General features: G+C 46.3%; 1 protein-coding gene across 1 annotated transcript in view; it reads right to left on the reverse strand.

Annotated features, from left to right (window-relative positions):
• LOC125953462 (cysteine-rich motor neuron 1 protein-like) overlaps positions 1-19,840 on the reverse strand; it is a 163,560-nt gene that overhangs the window by 106,208 nt on the left and 37,512 nt on the right. Inside the window, exons 4-6 of the mRNA XM_049683071.1 lie at positions 18,968-19,143; positions 18,796-18,880; positions 16,820-16,872 (exon numbers count right to left, since the gene is read on the reverse strand). Coding sequence (XP_049539028.1) covers positions 16,820-16,872; positions 18,796-18,880; positions 18,968-19,143 — 314 coding nt within the window. The remainder of the gene's footprint in view (positions 1-16,819; positions 16,873-18,795; positions 18,881-18,967; positions 19,144-19,840) is intronic.

Raw genomic sequence — 19,840 nt, forward strand, 5'->3', positions numbered from 1 at the left:
TGCGTAAGGCGCTTTGCTTTTGGTCTTGTGCAATGAATTGGGAACGATGCGCGCGCGCGCGCCCTCCATGATCGGTGATTTGAAGAGCAAAGATGATAGCAGCAGGACATGTGCATTCGGTATCAAAGTATTATATTAAACCAGGAAGCTTTATTTAATCCGATGATTTACATTTCATAGTTTATTACAAGCTACCTTTACATTTCAATCTCCAACTGATTTCCCTTATCACGTGGTTTGCCTATTAACTTCTTTTATTAACGAAAAGCGTGCTTTTCTGCTTTGCCAACCGAACGGAGATTTGAATAGTCCATACTCTTAAGCACCTATTACTATGTGTCCCGTGTTTTCATTAAGGTTACGGCGCAAAAATGTTGATTTGTTACCATTAATAGTCATGTGCTAGCAAAGTCGCATGTATGGAGCCTATCAATTTCGAAACGTAGGTACATTTCGAAAACTCTGGTTGCTTTATGTTGGGAAACTTTTCCTGCAATCCAATTAAATCCTTCGATTCTATTTTGCAATTACTGAACCGCAGCGTACGGACGTTTTCCAATGGGCCATTAATTTGAAGGAGACTTGATTTGTGGAAAAACCCATTATTGAACTCAAGAACTTCCAGATGTTTTAAAGGCGGTAGAAGCTTCAACAATTTAACGGGTTCTTTGGGATGAACTGTTAACATCCTTATCTGCGTAATTTGAGAAAAAGTGTGGATCACCTCCTGTTCATTCCAATGACACGTACATATCATAAGATTTTCGAGTGATTCGGGGACTGCCCTCGGGAAAACTCTGGGCTCTAGTGCTAGACGCCGTAACTGGGTAAATTTCGAAAAATCCAGCCCTAAATTGCGCGGATAATCCCGACGCACTTTAATTTTTCGTATTACAAGCACACGAAGATTTGTAAACTTTGTGAAGTTTGTGAAGCTGGCCTCATTGTCAATAGTCATTTCACCACGTAAAATAAAACTCTCCAGAGTCGTACATGTTTCGCATATTAGTTTGAACAATTCAAAGGTAATGCGACAATCCCACACGATAATCCTTATGTTTACCAATCGTGGAAGTACGTCTAGGGCAGTTTTGATTGTAACTGGGTCGAAATAAGATTTTTTCTTGCTTTGTACAATGATATGCTTTAATTTAACGAGCTCGATTGATTGGAAGCTATCGTTTGGTGTACAAAATGAAGACAAATCTCCATCAAATGAACACAACTCTGGCATTTCTACCACAAACTTCAATCTGGATACGGCTTTAAGAATTTGCACCGTATTACTTCGCAGAGTTGGTATAAATTCTTGGTATAAATCCATCTGGTACCTGTCGTGGTCGATAAGAACAAGTGAACGAAGCTGCGTCAACAATGGTATAGCATTGATAATCGAAGATAACGCTTCTTCTGATGGTAAACCTGAAATCTCCAGCGAGATGAGATTGTTCGTCAGCTTAGGGTGTATAGTATCCCACCATAAGCATCTTTCATGATCGCCAATAAAGTCTGTCAAATTCCAGCGAAGGTGCCGATAGCAGCGCTGGCTGTTAGAAACTATATCTCTAAATGTATTCACACTCCAATTGTCTTCTGTGAAGAACGGCGAAAGGTTATCAAAAAGCGATCGAGAGCTGTTGATTTTGCAGACAAATCTCGATATATATTCGCTCAAGAAAATGATGTTGTTCCATCGGTGACAGGTAAGCGACACGTTTTTCACGCTTTTAATATCCAGCCGATCAAAAATCATTCGCAGAATCTGTACCGAGAGAATATCAATCAGTAAACTCCACTTCCCCATCTTTGCACCGATGCCTTACCTCAACGGGTAGCAAATCTATATAGTTTTCTGAATTACTGCTTTCTTCCTTCTCGTGGGACGACATCTTTCACAGAGCACAAATGAACTAGCCGTGCACAAAACTGCAAAAATGCGAATTGAAATGCGATCCTGAAAACCACGTTCACTAGATCCTTTATGACGGAGCATCTGCGATCTGATCTGTTTACCGTTGGGGTTCCTGTACTTGCGTCGTTTCTGGAGGGTAATTCGAGACAAATCCTGCCGTTGCTAGGAGGTGGCATTGTTAATTTCAAATTTATGGTTTATGCAGTAGCAACCCACAACATGGTATGTGGCTCAACATATTAAGCATAAAGAATGCAGTTGAGAAAAAAACGCTTTTTGCTTTAAGGTTCCATTGTAGTGTGGCGGATCGCCTACAGCGCACCAAACGCTAAATAAAACACGCCGAACTCCCGTTCTATTGAAGCCAACCGACGTTCGTCGTGTATTTGGCGTAAAATAAATTGGATTAGTTTTCGGTTTTCTAATGAGATTTCGCAGGATTACACGTCGACCGCTCCGTCGATCGAGCGTTACAGTGGTTGAGCACGGTCATTTCTGCGGCTGTAATCCACACTGAGTGCAACAATTTGATGGCGAAAGCTGTTTTGCCCCCCAAGGCGGGTGGTCACGTTGAAGAACTCGTAATTAACACTTCGATGGCCGCCTGCAGTGAGTTCGAGAGAATTTGTCTAATAAACCTAAGCTCATATTGTCGCCTGAGGAAAACTTTAAGCGCATTATTTCATTAGATTGGGCGTGAAACCAGCGATAGTGGTAAGAACTATAGGAATTACATAAGCTGCAAGGTGCCAGCTTAATCCACCGTAGACACTCTGACTTACAGACAACAATATTTCTCACAATACAGTCCACATCGGCATCGGAACTCTATGTCTCGTACTTTTTGTTCAATATATGCACCAACGAACCGGATATGTACCGTTTAATTTCTAACATCAGTGACTCTTTTTGGTGGATATAGCGCTGTAGCATGACGAGGGGCGATAGACCCTTCTCACTAGTTAGCTATCAATTCAAATAGCCAAACTGTCGCCATAGCAGATGAGTTGTCGCTGCAGGAAACGGTGACCTTTCCCGGTGAGAAGGGATGGCGGTGGTAAGGGGTGGCGGAACTAGCCCAGTCCCCGGTTGGCCCGGTTTTATGTTTCCCTTTTGCTTTTCCTTTATTTTGACTCCGCTTTGCACGCTTCGAACGTCACCGGAGATACATACATCCGGTGCTTCGGTCCCATGCAAAAAGCCGGTTTTTCATCATCCCTCCCACCCCTCCATGCCACACACCTTCGGTGGGCGCCCATCGATGGCCGGTTACCTTTCTTTACCTTAATATGCCGCTAAATGAGGCTACAGTGCGGGGCACAATTTGAGTAGCGATTTTAAAAGTATTCAAACAGTTTCAAAACCACTCATCGAACAATTCGCTCTTTTTAACCGTTCCCGATTTTTGTTTCTTAATTTCAAAGAGAAGCATCTCGTATTTATTAACAAATCTACTCGAGATCCAAGTCGGTACCAACCTGTTCATCACATCTCTTCGCTCAAAAGCGCCCTTTCTCTTCCAAGGCAGACGCTGCTTGCTACGATCGCGGGAGGGGAGCATATTTACGCACTCTTTCGCCAGCTTCCTCCAAACACGAAGCTGGAGCAAAAAAAAAAGGCAAAGCGCACGAAGCGAAATGCGAGGGGCTTGAGGGAGTCATCCTGATTTCATGAACTCGTTTGTTTTGCTACCGCGATTTGCTTGTTGACGAAATGGGTGGTGAAGCAGCAGCACACACGACAAAAAGGGTGGCATTTGGGGGAGGGGGGCATCTTGAGCGCGTCGCGAACCAACGCAGGGTGCACTCTACTATAGCAACTCGCGTTTGATCTGGTCAGTGAATGTATTATTGTTAAATTATTTAAATAATAAACACACATCTTCTGCTGCCGGAGTGCCGGCACTTGTTCTGCATCAGCTCTGGCTAGAACGCTCAAAATGGCGGACGGAATGCAATTAGCTTGTTAAGCAATTACTGTCGTAACTTCAAACTAGGTTACCGAGAGAAACCTCTTCAGCAAGAGTTCGAAAATTAAAACCCAGAATGCAAGTGGTACGGTACGTGGCATCGGCCGCGCATCGGCTGTTTGCCATTCTGTCTAGCCAGAGCTAATGAATAAATAGCAGGTACGTGCGGTTTTGCAGCAAATTTAATTAATTCCTTCGCACCATCCCACACCATCGCTTCCTATCTTCGTACGTCTGGGTGCTTTCAACCGGAAGCAACGCGCGACCGCCACTCGACGCCACTTAGCACCGGAGCAGAACCTTATCCTTGGATGCGGATTATTCACGAGGGGTTTTACTCCAAGAAAATGAAACAGAAATCTAATTCCCGATGCAAATTGCGAATGTCCTGGCGTGTCGCATGCATGGTCCGGAACCGTTCCCTCTCTGGAAGTGTACCCAGACTGTGTCACAGTTTCGGATGAAAGGATCTCTAGCCTAGCTCTAGCCGAAAAGATTCGTCATTTCTGGAAATAAATGTGTTCTTTCTGTGAATCAGTTTCAAGACGTACGGATATTGGCCGTATTACTATTTTTGGCCTCCATTTTCAAACCGTACCAGCATGCCGGTGATCTTCTCATCTTCCTAAGAGGATGCTTTCGAGTGTCCTACACTCAATGTGCTTACTCAATGTTCTGAAATCTTTGCAAAATAGGTTTCTATTTCTACGTTTGAACGGTATGTGGCTAGGAGAAATCCCATCCAGATCCACTTTAACCTCCTGTTGGCACTTACTCGGTGCAACCAAACGAAAGGTTAATTCTGGCCAAAAAAGAGTATTTTTTGGGATTTTTTGGATTGGGATTGGGTCGTTATTTTATGTGCCAAAAAAAGTTCATCCACGGTATTATTTTCAGAGAGACGTGTCTTCAAAAATGCATTTTTTGCGTTGTCCATCCACCACAAATCAATGCTCTTTGATTGGTCAATTTTTTGATGCATTTTGATGTTGAAAAAGAGATACTTTTTACGATTTTCACTAATTGAAGTATTTGAAGCCAGATAGGCATAATCTTACACTAGCCTACAAAACTCCTCAACAAACTGCCAGTCACTAAATAATCCTGATCTACCTCCGTCCAACGTGGCGATCCGACGCGTAACGTCCAACTTTACCTGGCATTTTATTGCTTTAATCACATTCACGTAACAGCTGGCATTCATGTCCGTATCCGAATGAATGCTGCTGTTAGTAAAATTAAATTTAATGTCGCGCCATTTTTCTGTTACCAATTTGGAAAAGTTGAAGTTCGGAACGATCGGCCCGGGACCGCTGTCGGAAGCGGAAAGCCACTTTTGAGCGGCTTCAAACTTCAAACTTTGACAACCGGAGTGCCATCTATTAGAGCTGCACCAACGTGCACAAGTCGCCACGGTGTGGCCACGATGCTGTGCTTCTGAGCCAACAAACAGAACAAAAAAAAAGCAACGAACGGAACTATTGGCCGCATTCGTAGCGCCGCCGAATGATAAAACACACTTTCCGGTTTCGCGGTGACGGTTCGCGGAACTGCTATGCTGCGCCGGCGCTGACTTTTGCTGACCACGGTGTGCAGAAGTTTTCCTCGCTCGTCTCTCGTCATTTCAATCCGCTCGCGGAGGTCTCATCCGACGGCGTCCGTCTGGAGAACTTTGCGCTTTTCGCCCTCCGACTTTTGACTAATACTTCAGCTTCAACGCAAACGCGAGTGAGAAAACTTAAATGGAGAACAAATAGGAAAAACCGACCAGAGGGAAGGAAAACAGCTGCCTAAAGCTGGTTCGCAAAATATGGAAAAACTCTCATGGTGCTGTTCGCGTTTGCAATTATTCTTTAGCTCCTCCCGTGAAAGCTGATAAGTTTTTAATTAAGTAAGTGCGTTTGTTGGTGCTACAACCACCTTGTATCAGTGCAAACAGACGATCGTTGGAGGAGCACTTCTGTCGCTTTGCCTGTTGCACACACTCTCTTCTCTTCTCTCTTCTAGCTGACGAGAAGCGGCGTTCGGCATAAAATGCACTCAAAATTATGCATATTTTATGCTCACCAGCGATACCCAGGGGTATCCTTTTTTCCGGAATCCAATTTTTTAAATCGATATTGACGTTCGGTCATTTTACCAACCTCGGCAAACCTGGGGGCCGGCGCCATGGGCTGGTGTGTTGACTCACGCCGTGTAGCGATTAATTGACAAAAGCCGCGAATAGCCGCGAGTAAATTTGTTTTGCGTTTGTTTTCGCGCGGTTTTTTTTTTCTTCTGCACGCTGCTCCCACCCGCAAGCAACATCAACACACGCCACGATATCATAATCAAACAATGCTGCACCGGGGGTTTGGAGAAAAAGAAGGGGGGGGAGGGAATGAGGAAAATGCAGAATCAGCTAAAAATGACCCCGCAAGCCCAGGGGGCCATTGATTGTTGTTTGTAAAAACGAAAGCTAATTTATGGGCCAGCAACCGGTACGCGCCAGCAGTCGCCACGATGGTGTCTCGATGCGGTGTGGAAAAGGTTGGTTATTTTTTGCTCATTTATTCAAGCGCAGAAAATGGCGCTGCAGTTGCAGCATATGCATAATGAGGATGTAGAGATGCAGATGCAGCAGTTTCGGGGTGAGCGATACGAAAACGTTGATTCCGCTGTGGTATTGAGTGGTAGTGGAATGAGTCACCTGGAGTGCTCGCAGATATAGCTAAGTAATTGCGAGTAGTGGGTGCGCATTCAAGTGAAATAGAGTGCGGTTTATAGCGATGAGCATTTGGCCTAAAATCACTCAACTACATACAGGAAGGGTGAAAGTTAAAGTTCCGTTGAGTGCAGGAATTACTCTGTCTGTGAGTGTTGCTGACGTGCTAATTACTTCCGTAGATCTAGCGCAATTCAGTAAATCATTCATACTAAAACATGTTCTCATTTGATTGCCTTTGATCTAAACATATCTTACGTCATTTGTTAAGTGGAGGCTATCCATGAACTCGACTAAAAGGAGCGTGGCTCTACGATTACAATTAATCCGTTCTAGAACCCCTTTTAAATCGTGGAACCTGATCTGATCTTATACCATCCGTCGATATCTGATTTTGTCCCTATTTAAAGAATAGTAGTCTAGTCCCGCTGATACTGTAAACGAACTCTGTTAGTACGCTTTCTACAATGTTTTAAATACTTGGATTGTATACTTGCATATCGCTTCTTCTCGGATACATAGTCGAATTCTCACAGAACAAGGTCATTCGAAATTGTAAAATGATTAACCACCGTGAACTTATCTAAATAACATTCTTAAGGTCCTTCGATATTTTCATATATAGAAGAAAACGAATTCGGATAACTGTAGCAGCAGTAGAAGACAGAGTGCCAATTTTTAGTGGCGAAGCGAAGAATATCAGAATGCCACACGATTTCAAACGGAAAGACTTCTACTTCACGCAAGGAGCTGACCAAATGCTCCACGCTCATGGAGAGTGTGACCGATAATCCAGATGGCGGCTGACAGGTTTTTCCATCCATGACGAGAACGGGGACGTCACTCGCGATTACCCTCGCGTCCATACATCCAAGTTTTCGTTCGTTCATTTCCGGCACCACTACACGTTGGTCTAACTGGCTGGCTGGTTGCCCAGGCTGGTTGGTGCGACTGGTGAAACCACAATCCTTTTGCAGAAGCCAAGTCGAGAAACACCAAAGGAACAGAAAGAGAGAGAGAGAGAGAGAGAGCCCAAGATCCATTCGGTCGCAATTTACCACTTCCCCTACACTACTCCACCACGTCTCTACACACCCACTATCATCATCATCATCATCATGTCTGCTTATCCTCAAATCCCGAGAACCGTGGACGAACAGAACACTGGATACAAAAAAACCCCGAAATAAATCCCCGTGACGGCTGAAAACACGGTACAACGGGACGACAAGACAGGCCGGAGGCTGACAACTGCTGAGACCCAGAGATCGGCCACCGGCCACCGGCCGTAAAATGGTCTAAAAGATGGCCACCGCCACCGCAACGTAAAGCACCCCAAAAAGGCAACAGCAACAGCCACGGCACAAAGCAACAAACAGTTTCACTCCATTAAAGCCGGCACCCCTGTCGCCGTCTATACTCCTGGAGCTCCCCAAAACAGCCCCAAGCGGTTGGCGCCAACAGCTTTTCGGATTCGCTTCTGTGTGTGTGCGCGCGGCTGCGGTTCGGCTGTTTTAGAGCAGGTTGATAAATGAAAGGAAAATGATTTGCCAGAATCCACAGAATCCCGCACCACGGTCTACGCTGGCTTTGGCTAAAGAGAGCGGGGGAGGGGGGGGGGGTGCGGTGTGGCCGGTACGAGGATCCGCAGGATCTGGAGGATCTGGCGGTGCTGAAGAATCGGACAAAAGAAGCTGTTTGCTGCTCTGGTCTCAGGAGGATCTCCGAAACCAGACTTCTCTGAAGTAGCATCTTTTGCTTGTGTGTGTTTCTGTGTATGTGTGTGTGCGTGTGTGTGTGTAAGCTTCACCGCTGGCCCTCCCCGTGATGCTTAATGATTTACCAATATACGCGACCCGGCCGGGCCAGGGACTTTGCGCCATTGAACGTGAAAAGCAATAAGGAAGCCCATTTCGCCATTGTATTTGAACAATCAGTGAAGACCTTGGGAGAAGACCTTGTTTGCTCCCAGAGGAGAGAAGCTCCTGAAGGATAAAGAGGGGATAAGAAAACAAAAGAAATGAAAACAGGAAGAGAAGGATGTGGGACCCGTCGCCGACCCGTGGACCGTGGAAGTCCACTCGGCCTCCCTCCAACTCGCTTCGCTTCGGAGGTGCTTCGGTTGCGTTCGGTTGCCTTCCGCCTAATGACCGCCATGGGAACTGGCCGGCCGGTGTGCCCCTGTGCCGGTGTGGGGTAAACAAAACAAAATAAAACAAACCATCCCCTTGCACCATTACCTCCCCCCAGCACTCTCGGTTGGCGTTCAATTATGGATGAGAGCGAACGGAAAAATGAGGATCCCGGTACCCTGGTCCCCGGCAATCAAGTGTTTGTAAATTATTGATCGAATCAGCACCATCCGAGCGTTACGATAGTACCCTTGCCTTTGGTTGAATTGTGGAAAAGCTGCCCTCAAAGCCTCTCTCTCTCTCTCTTCATTCAAATTTAACGATCGATCGGCTGCTACTGGCCTTGATTTGGATGCCAGCGGCAAAAGAGAGAGAGAGAGAGAGAGAGAGAGAGAGAGAGAGAGAGAGAGAGAGAGAGTGATGGCCGCCTGTATTGGCGTGATTGGCGTCTAGAGAATTTAAAACATTTCTTGAAACTTCGTTATTCCATTGCTGCGCTGTTTGTCGCTGAAGCTGTGTACGGTGCTTTGCATACCTTGCAGGCGCAAACGCTAGACCGAGGTATTTTGGGTTCGTTCTTTCTCCCTCTCTCTCTCTTTCTCTCTATCTCTGTCGCGCGCCCTCTCTCTCTCTCTCTTCCCCGCTCGTTTTGAATGAAAATTTAATTTCCCACCCCTCCGGTTCCTTGCGCCACTCCTTGCTGACTTATTTTGCTTTTCGCTGGATAAAAGCCGATCGCTGATACCGAAATCTGGAGTACAATCCACTAATCAATGACAGTGGCACCGGACCGGCCGTACGGTATTATTCCAGCAACAGCTGCTACCCCCCAAAAATGGCCACTAAAAACGCACGTTTCACCTTCAACAATGGTCGTGACAATGGCAGGAGTGGCCAGCGAGCTGGCTGGCCATTAACAGCAAACAATCCCAGTGTGTGTGTGTGCACACGCGTCCTTAATTATCACTTTGCTTTGGTTATGTTTACCCAAATCGACCACTCTCACGCGCGAGCGCGAGCACCAGCGTTTGGTGTGGGCTGTTGGCCCATACCGTAATTATGATGATCATCACACCGACATCACCGCAACAGCGGACATGCAAATGTCCGTGACCCAGGCGGCATTAATGTCGATAGCTACCAGCCCATAACCGACCATTAGCACCGCAACTTCATCATCCCCCCCCGATAGGCCTGATGTGACCATCAGCAGCCAATTTCGCGTGCTGCGCGTTGTCACGATAAACATAATCGTTATCAAACATTGACTATTATCGAGCTCGTCTAAAGGGGAGGGTGGGGAACGGAAGTGCTTTTCGTTCAGTCTCTGGAGTTGCTCACGAAAATTTCTCCCAAGGTCACCGGACTTTTCGAGACTCGTCACTCGTCGCCGTCATCGAGGTTGGGATGCATTTTTCTTGCTTTCCCTCGAAATGCTAGTATCCTGCCAGTCAGTCTGCCAGTCCAATGACAAATGGTGATCGATTTCTGACGAACGCCTCGATGAAAGTGTAACCTCCGCCCGATGCCGGGGAGCTTATCATCTCGTGCACGCTCCTTCCTAATGACTTCGGCGCTGGAATGGCAAACGAGATGACTGCTGCTGCTGCCATCTTTTGCTGCTTCCTGCTCTTCGCTCCTACCTCGGCTCGTCAGTTAATAAAATGAACTCTCGATAAGGGCTTATGGTTGACATCCGGCGCACCATTTACCGAAATCATTTTCTCATTAACCATCTCATCGTGGTCGGTGGTGGTCGTGGTGGTAGGTGGGTGCTGGGTCGCTTGTTGTTGCTGATAGCCACCCATTCACACTGACACGACACTGTCGAAGGGGCTGAGTTCAAGAGAGTATCTTAAGAGGATGCTCGAACTGACTCTCAGGAGGCGATGGGTTCGATGTTCGATCTACTTTGTCGCGACGGAAGCTATCGGTTGTTGATACTATTGCTAACTATGAGAGAGGTTTCGCCATCTAGTTAGTTAAGGGTTATTTAATGGTGAATTCTTTTGAAAGCTCTGAACTCTGAGCTGCGAGTGTCTTATCGAAAGCATTCAACAAACTTCAATAATCATATGAAGTCATTAGACGAAATAATACCACCAAATAATACCATAATAGCATCGTGGTGTGGAGTAGAACAAGTACCTTCCTCCAGATGGAGACACTCATTCCCATAAAATGCGCCACATAAATACACAAACACACGACACTAGTTGCAGCACTGCGGGGCGCCTTTTAACCTTTTCCGAAACCATTAAGATTCGGTATCACCAAGAACTTCGACCGCTCGCTACTCCTCTGCTCGTCCCGTGCCAGGATCAAACGGTGCTGCACAATGAAAAACAAAATGAAATGAAACCCCTGAACCTACCCCCTTCGAAAACTGCACCGCAACGTACGGCACAACAGACGTCCTTCGAAGAAGAAGAAAAGCTAAAAATAAAAGTTTTCTCCGCCGCCCGCCCAGATCACGGTAATCACGGAGCATCTTTGACATTTTCCTTCCTTTTTCCCCCACAAGAAAGCATCTTTTCTGCTCCGACAAGACAGCTCGGGAAAGGGGAAAACTTTGCAATCTAGACCCTGGGGGAGTCTCCACCTTCTTCCCCATGGTGCAGCGTGTCTGCAAATGGCAACTCATTACAAAACTTAATCCTTGCGCCACACAGGGGGGGGTTGGGGCACAGGACTGTTCGGCAACCCAGAGTATACCCAGAACCATGCGTTCGAACGCTGTTAGTAACATTTTGAAGTTGATTAGCTTTTTCGCTCGCTGCTTCGCTGTACGGAGAAGGTATGGAACTCGGCAAGAGGAACGATGCATCGTGGTCTCAGTAGATAGTGTACAACGCTGCATTCTTCATCTCTTCATGTATCTCGACGGGAATGTCACTCAAGGGTGTGCCGAAAGCGGTGACGCCAAGATGAAAGCATTGCAGGCTGCACCTCATCAGCATGAAGCATGTTTGCTCGTTGGCTTTTGGGAGCGGTGAAATGACAAGCTAATTTAAGACGCTTCGGATCATATGGATCACACTGGTAGAAGGAGGAGAAGACATCCCACCGGGGTGCGGGAGCAGGATTTACCGCCATGTTCTTTGGAACTTTCGAGGACACATTAAAAGTTGACGAGGCTTTGAGGTGGCAGTGAAAGGATGACAATGTGAAAGTATGCTCCCGGGATGTCCCGGAATGGGTTTAATAAGCTGTTGTGCTCTGCTGTCGTGCTGTTACCGAGGAAATGAAAGTGTCGTTGATTAAGTGTTCGAGACATTCTTCTGGAACATTCTGTTAGTTCTTAGTAAGGTAGAAGCGGAGTCCAAGAGATACTTCAACTTGGTGCAAAATAGGTTCAGTTGGAAGAACATTAAATTATATAACTTACTTCTAAACGTTTCTTAGTTGATAGCTTCCATTACACAAAGTTGCATTGTTGAGAAAATGAGAAAATTTGTTTAAAATTGCTGATCACTTATCCCGATAATTGAATGTAATTAAAAGGTTTGAAATTCATAAATTCACTGCTAATAAATACCGAACGCAGTCCAAATCCTGCACACTACAGTTGACTAATAAACTTCAAAACATAAATGCCGGCAGCTGATGACAGCGCCACAGTCGCGGCGCTTAGTATCGTCGCTTGGATTATACCCACCGATAACACCCCGAACACAACACCGAGCCGAGCACTCGGACCAGACTTCCAAAACGAAGCAATTAAGCTTAAGTGCCATTTTTCATTCGACTCGACGGCGCAAGTCAGAAGAGTAATTGTGCTGCTCCTTCACTGGACCAGTTTCACTTCTTACCAAAAAGGAAAACAATCACCGGACCGCACCGGACGGTTCGCTGACAGAGACCTTCACGGGCGCTGGTGCTGGTGACGAGATAAACAGCATCACCCTCCCAGCGTCCCTTTTTGGCGGTGAAGTGCCTTGGCCATAGTTTGCGATAAAACGCACCGCAACTTCAAATTAAATCCTCCTTGGAGAAGCTCTTGCTTGCTAAGCTTCCACAGTTCCTCTCCCTAAGCAGAAAGTCCACTGTCACGCTCAACGATGGTGGGGTAACTCAAGGACTCAAGTGCTCTCTTCTTGGTAGATAACGACGATTACCCCTCGCCGGAGCGGCTGCTGCTGCTGCTGCTACTGCTGTTGGTGGTTGTGGCTCCAAACAAAACCATAAATCTTCCCCATAATCGATCAGATCTCGCTTAATCGATGCCGATCCCGCCAAGCCGAGACCCCCCCTTTTCCTTGGACATTTTGAAAGTTCTTGTGCAAACACTCCGAACGACCGGCGACACCGTAAGACGTCGTGCTACATCGAGACTAACTTTCTGGTGTTCTCCGTTCAGGGTGATCCGGGGACGCAAAGCTTCGGTGGTGTAGGTGGTGGTCGTAATCTTTCAACTTATTTCAATTTTCCCCTAACCTCAACAGCAGTGCCAGCAGTGCGGCGCAGCGACAAGCGGCTGGCTCCAGTAAGGGCAACGTGAAACGGTGGAACGAACCGGTGTCTGGAGGTCTGGAGTGCGAGTCTCGAAATTAATCTCGATAGTGAATCGATGGTGCAGCGACGTGCCTGGAGCTGGTTGAAGGGACTAAGGGCACTATAGTGAAGGTACGACGACATCGTCTTCGCCTACGGACGACGACGACCACGATGACGATGATGGCGGCCACTGGTGTTGGTGTACGGTGTCGACAGTGAAGATGCAACGTCGAGGACCTCAAAATACTGCGCCGAGCGTTGGCGTAAGGGTAAGGAATTTACTTTTCTTCCATAAATTTACTTCTCCTTTCTTCTCCACCTTCTCTTCCGTTTCCCATTGGCCGTTCCCCCTTTTTTACCACCATCTATTGCTCGCACTTGAGCCAAGAGTTCAGTTGTCGAGGGGGAAAAATGAGGCATCGAGTGCAGGAAAGAATCCGGAAGCAGCGCACGGGCTATACACCGGACAAAAGAGGCCAAAACTTTTGTTATTAGAACCGGGTGGCCGGGGAGTGCTTCATATCGAGACCGGCATAGTGGGTACTTTGGCCACTGGACGAGGACTTGCGCTTGGACCGTTGGAAGTCCATTTTGAACTCGAGCAACCGACAACACTGCCTGGTCGCAAGGACCTCCGCCTAGAGTATCCTAATGGAGAACATGATAGTGCGCCGGGTGCTCGAATCTCAAGATGTAGTGCCAGCGGTACCAAGACCCAAGGACGGCACGTTTCCTCCCGTCTCCCGGTCTACGTGATAAACTGGAGGGAAGTTTGATAGTTTCCCTCAGTGAAGGGATGGTGTTTTGATTTTATCAAATACCTCTGGAGCGAGCTCGTTCGTTAGCTCGAAGGTAAACGTCGGTATCGTGTACGACACGGAGCCAATGAAAGCATTCCACCCGGTGTACGCGGGTGTACCGGCAGGGTCGGCGGCCGTCATCATCATGGCCTGCGACCGAACGGGCAAGTAATAGCTCGTAGGAGGAAGCTCAGCTTTCTGCTCGCGCTGGTTGGTTGTGCAATTTTGACGCAAACCCCCGCCGTGTTGCAACGCTTTGAATTCCTAGATCCACTCCACCATCGTCGTATCAAAGGTCGAGCTTACGGAGAATGCGGCTGCTGCTGCTTTGCCAGTTGCCAGTGCCAGCACTGGACGATGAGGAATATTAATGAATTTTTCTTCGCTTCATCGTTCACCGTTGACCGGGTGGCCGAGCGACCAGCCAGCCAGGATGCCAGCTAGAAAGCAATTTGCTCGGTTGCAGCGAGCACGAAGATCAGAGAAGTAGTTGGAAAAGTGGTACACTGGTGTGGAGCTCATTAGCACGAGGAACACGGCATCTTCCGCTCCGGGTGCACTGGGCTGGCTGGAAGAGGAATCATCATGTTGTAAGGATGATTGGAGTCAATTAGGCAAAGACAAGACTAAAAAGAGCGTGAGAGAGAGAGAGATAGAGACAGTCTGACTGTGCGAAATGAATTATGTTTCTATTGTTTCTAAGACACCAGTGGCCTTGGACGTAGTGGCAGCCGGTTTTTGTAGAAGGGAAATCATGTTGCATGATTTTGTAGCGAGTGTTCTTTGAGAGGATTTCACTGATTTAACTATGATCTGCCATTTAATATTCTTCGAGCGTGAATTGAGACCCATCCCAAGGACGTTGGTTGTAGCAGCCGCAATCTGTAATCAAAGGAATATTTGCGAGGGGGTCTAAGGTTCCTTGGTTAACCCCCAAAAGGTCTCAATTATGAAGATTTTTGTGACGATTCCATCCCAATTTATATTTTTTACCTTGTTTTTATTTGAAACTACAGCTTTTCAAGAGTATTTGGGTGTATTTTGTGAAAGATTTGCTAGAAACTACGTTCATGGCATCCCATCTAGAAAGGAAAAGCTTGCAAAACAATAGACATGTTTCAAAATACATGTAGCGACATTTTTTCTGAAAACTAGCAAATAGTGTATCGATCAAGTGTTCCAATGTTCAACCCGATCGGTCCGGAAGTTTTTATACTACGATGGTTCAGAAAAGAACGAGATGCATTGAGCCTTGTATGAAAGGCGAATTTTCAAAAATCAATATCTATGTCAGATTTGCTTCGATTGAACCAAAAAAAATTACAGAATATTTCAAAAATCGGAATGCTTATCGCATTCATGAAAATGTGTGTAAACGAATTAAAGACCGTCCAAGTCCAAAGTCGTGTATATGAACTAAATAAGTTCCTTGAAAAATATCAAACACAAGTTTTATGAAGTAGAAATTCCAAAAATATTATGAACATGGTTTTCATATAAATTCTCCACCGTCTATGGTATTCCAATAACGGTGGATGTCAAATGAAAAACTAATATGAAACTCCCTGTTGCGCAGTAACCAATTAGGGAGCGAGCAGCACTCGATGGCAAATATTTGAAATTGAATTTCATGATTCATCATTCTCCGGCATGTCCGGTTAATGGCTGTAACGATCTCTACGAACCCTTCAACAAGTCACCCCCAAAAAACGGTTCTGCAAATCAGGGCACTGTAAATCAAATTCCCCAGGTCCGAAAAAACATAAAATTCTCTTCCACATCACTCGTTAGCCCCTTTTCAATCTACATCAAGCGAGTTTTCCCGTTGTTACAGTTTTCAAACAAACTACACGCAACGCCCGAGGGGCCGCATCGATACATTGGCCTGTTCTGGAAAAGCGTCCGAAGCGCTTCAGAGTGTCATACGGCAATACGGCACAGGGCATCGATGGCCATTTAGTGTGGTACATAGACAACGTGGTAATGGAAGGGTAATAGGAGTGGTGGCGAGTGGTGATGATGGAGCAACACTCGGTTAAGTACTTTGATGACCAATGGCTAGGGCGGAATGGTCGAGGTCCAAGTGCCAACCAAGTCTCAGCTCTTCATGTCAGACAAGTTGGAGCGTAGGTGGAGATAGGGGACCCGGGGGGGCGACTGATGGGTCGAACGAAGATGGAACATCAATTATGGCCATCGATATCGAGTCACGTGGGTTCGATGCTGATGCTGATGGTTGGGTAATTCGAGCATCATCCATTGTCCCCTGATCGGAACATTGTTGTAGAAGGACATGCATGGGAGTGCTTGTGTGTGTTGGTGTGTGTGTGTGGGTGTGGGTGTGGGTGTGGTTGATCGGGTGTTTCATCACGTCCATCGAAGCGATAAAACTGTTTTTACAACACAACCCCTTCACGGCGTTCGGTCTCTCTTTGGTCTCCTTCACAACTACACTCCTCTGTCACATAATGGACTCGACGTGGTGCTGATGGTGCTGCTGCTGCTGCTTCTGCTCCTATCGAGCATGTTTGTTCACTTTCGTTGGCCACTTTAGCACATTAAAATTACCGGGAAAACAAAAACAAGGAACTGAAGTTCGTGCGAAATCCCACATGGTACCCACATGACGATGATGATGATGAAACTGTTTGATTATTCTGTGACACACACGCAGACGCGGAGACACACACATACGAACTCTCGGACAATGGACACCATAAATGCACTATCGATGTTCGGAGCAGATCGAATCGATAGCTGGCGATGATGGACAACAACAACGGAACATCGGTGATCGGTACTCACCTGGAAAAGCTTTTTCCGCCGCCTCCCTCCCGACCGGTGACTGCTAACGGACTCTGCAAAGACACACATACACACACACAGATCAGGATGGGAACGGAAGTTCAAAAAAAGGGTAGCTTGCTCGCTCATACCGGGTCTCATAATGGTGCATGCAATTCGAACCGCACTGAATTCGATGAACTGATCAAATGAAGTATATTAAAATTCATTAAACACTTGCAATGGGGGCTAATGAAGTTGAAAATACCACACCAACCACCATTGCAACGAGAGAGGTGATGACGGGATGGTGCTTATCGGAGCAAAGTGAGTTTCTGATGCGCATCCGATCCATCGTTATCAGAGCTGAGCTCACGCGGTGGATTAGCTCATAAGGATGGGCCAGATTTCAGCACCGCTTCCCGGAAATTCCAGGGTCGCTGCAGCTGATTTAAGCTAAACAACATAGTTAGTTGCCCAGCCGCTTGGAATTCGGCGAGGTGAGTAATTGAATGGGTTTAGATTGAAATTAAATTTGGAATTTTGAATGAAAATCCTGGCTAATCAATTTGAGGCGATTGCGTTGGAGCTTTTCAAAGGTCGAACAAAGGATAGGTGCTGTTCAAGTCGAGCATAGAGAATACCGTGTATATTTATTGCTCTTTTATGGTTCTAACTGAATAAAGCCGTTAATTAATTGCACGTCCTTCCATGAAAATTTTGTCGGATGGCTCTGTACTAGTTTTTTGTTTTAATATGAATGTTTAAACTCAATATTGCATTTTTAAGTGATAACAATGAAATGAGCCATTAACCATGTTACTAAACATTGTCGATAAGTCTGATAAAAAAACAAACGCTACCTGGATGGTGACTGACATCCAGAGGAAATATTTTAAGTTAAAATATTAAAAGTAATTTAATATGACAATATAAAAGAAAGTATGACAGGGCGAAACGGAATGGAATGGTCCATCTTGAGTCGAACAAGGAGCTGAGAATTATGTTAAAAAACTTTGCTAACGAAAACCTGCCATAAACAAAAATAATGAACTAGGTCTTTGTTTTTTAATGAACTACGATTGGTATCCAATTTCTGATGTAAATGTTGGACCCTGTTGGATGGTATTTCTTGTAACCTGTTTTAAATTGAAATGCATTTCAAGCCCGACCACAAACCCTTCCTGCCAACCGCAGGGTTATCTAATGAAATTTGTGAGCATTTCCACCCAAAATGGACTGCTCCAGTCGTAAAGATGATGATAACGTAATACAGTACATTCCACGCATCAGCATTGGGCAGCATTTAATGTAGCCGCTTCTCTATGCTTTCCTCGTCAACTATCACGACCATGCGGACCGAGTGAAACCACCAAAACCCATTTCACCATCTCGATAGGGCTAGGGATCGTATTGCTAGGGACCCACAGGATCCACGGTGAGAGGGAGAGAGAGAGAGAGAGAGCGCACCATGTTCGCGCGCAGTAGATGCCTTTGGAAGCTCTCGCTCCCGGGTAGTGAGATGCCCAATTCCTGATGAACTTTCCGCCTTTTCGGGAGCCGCCTGGCCTGGCTAAGTGAATCTCGTGGCTCGGATTTTAATTAAACCATCCAGCGGGTGCCCGGGCGGGTTCATGATCGCGAGTGAGTGAGCGGTGGTTTTGTGGAAGCCATTTTTATGGGATTCAACCTCGTATCTCTTACTTAGTGGGCCCTAGGTCCTATCGTGCTGTCCTCGCTGCTGCGTGATTAACCACGCGGGGTTTCTGGGGGTATTTACTGGTGCCCTGGTCAATCTGTGATGAACGTTTTAAAGCGAGCTCATAGTGCAGTAGATTCTTTTATCAATTTTGTTTTCTTTTTGGTGTTCCTTATTGTTTATTTTCTAAATGAACCCGAGATTGGTTTTCCCCAGGGCGTGATCCTTTAAATCTTCATTTTAACGGCGAGAAACGAAACGAATAAACCATAAAATGATGCAATAGCAGCAGACTTACCGAAACTAATCCTCGGCGGTGCCGTGTAGTCCTCGTCGAACTCTAGCTCCGTCTTCACTAGATTCTCGATATTGAGCTGACACTCCTGCAACAAAAGGTGAGAGAGAGCGAGAGAGATAGAAAGAGAAGTCAATGGTACGTTCGGTATGAACCTCTCAAGCGCTCTACTTACCTCCATGTTTTTAAAGTCCCACTTGCTGATGGCTTTACTCCGGCAGAGCCGTATCCGGTCCCAGCATTTGCACTTCCGATTGACAATTTCGCAGCCCGGCTCGATGAGCACCGTGTCCGGGCAGTCGCTGTCCGAACCGTCCGTTCGATCCCCATCGTAGCTGCTCGCTGGAACGTCTGCATGACGGAAAATCGGAAGAAAAACGAGGAAAAATGTTAGAGAAACAGAGTGGCAGCGAAGAAAGGAAACGAAACTAATGGTTATCCTGGACCATAGTCCTGATGGTGGTGGCATTCATAAACAGGAAAACTTCGCTGGAAACCAGGGAACTGGCTCCCGACTTAATTGGAGCCCCCAGAGACCGAAGTTTCGTTAGTCTGTGTCTTGTGTCAGCTCGTACGCGTGCCTTGCGAGCGTAGCTCATTGTTTCTCATCCGTCTGTTGGCCATTGTTGTTTCGTTTTGCTACAAACACTAACAGGAACTGAACTCGAGCCAACAGCATGCAAAGCACGCAAAACGGGACAACGGAGAGAACGGTGACGAGCTTCCTGAAGATCGGGATTTCCGGCGTCATCGTTGCGCATGTTGCAACAGGAAACCAGTTGGCTTGGATCGGTAAATGGGGAATGGGGGAAAAACGAAACAATTTAAACTGTTTCTTGCACGTACACGCACACACACACGCACACCTCAGTCAAAGCTTGCTTCGATGCAAATGAGGATGTTCCGGCGCACATTTAGACTTTTTAAAAAAAGTGATCCCCGCGGAACCGGAATCGTGCTCGCACGCTCCACCGCTTGCCCGAAGGATCTGCCGTCACTTTGTATTTTCCTTTTAATAAAAAACAATTGGAAAGGTTGCGAAAATGTG

Source organism: Anopheles darlingi, chromosome 3 (genome assembly GCF_943734745.1).
Source record: "Anopheles darlingi chromosome 3, idAnoDarlMG_H_01, whole genome shotgun sequence".
Classification (NCBI taxonomy): Eukaryota; Metazoa; Arthropoda; class Insecta; order Diptera; family Culicidae; genus Anopheles; species Anopheles darlingi.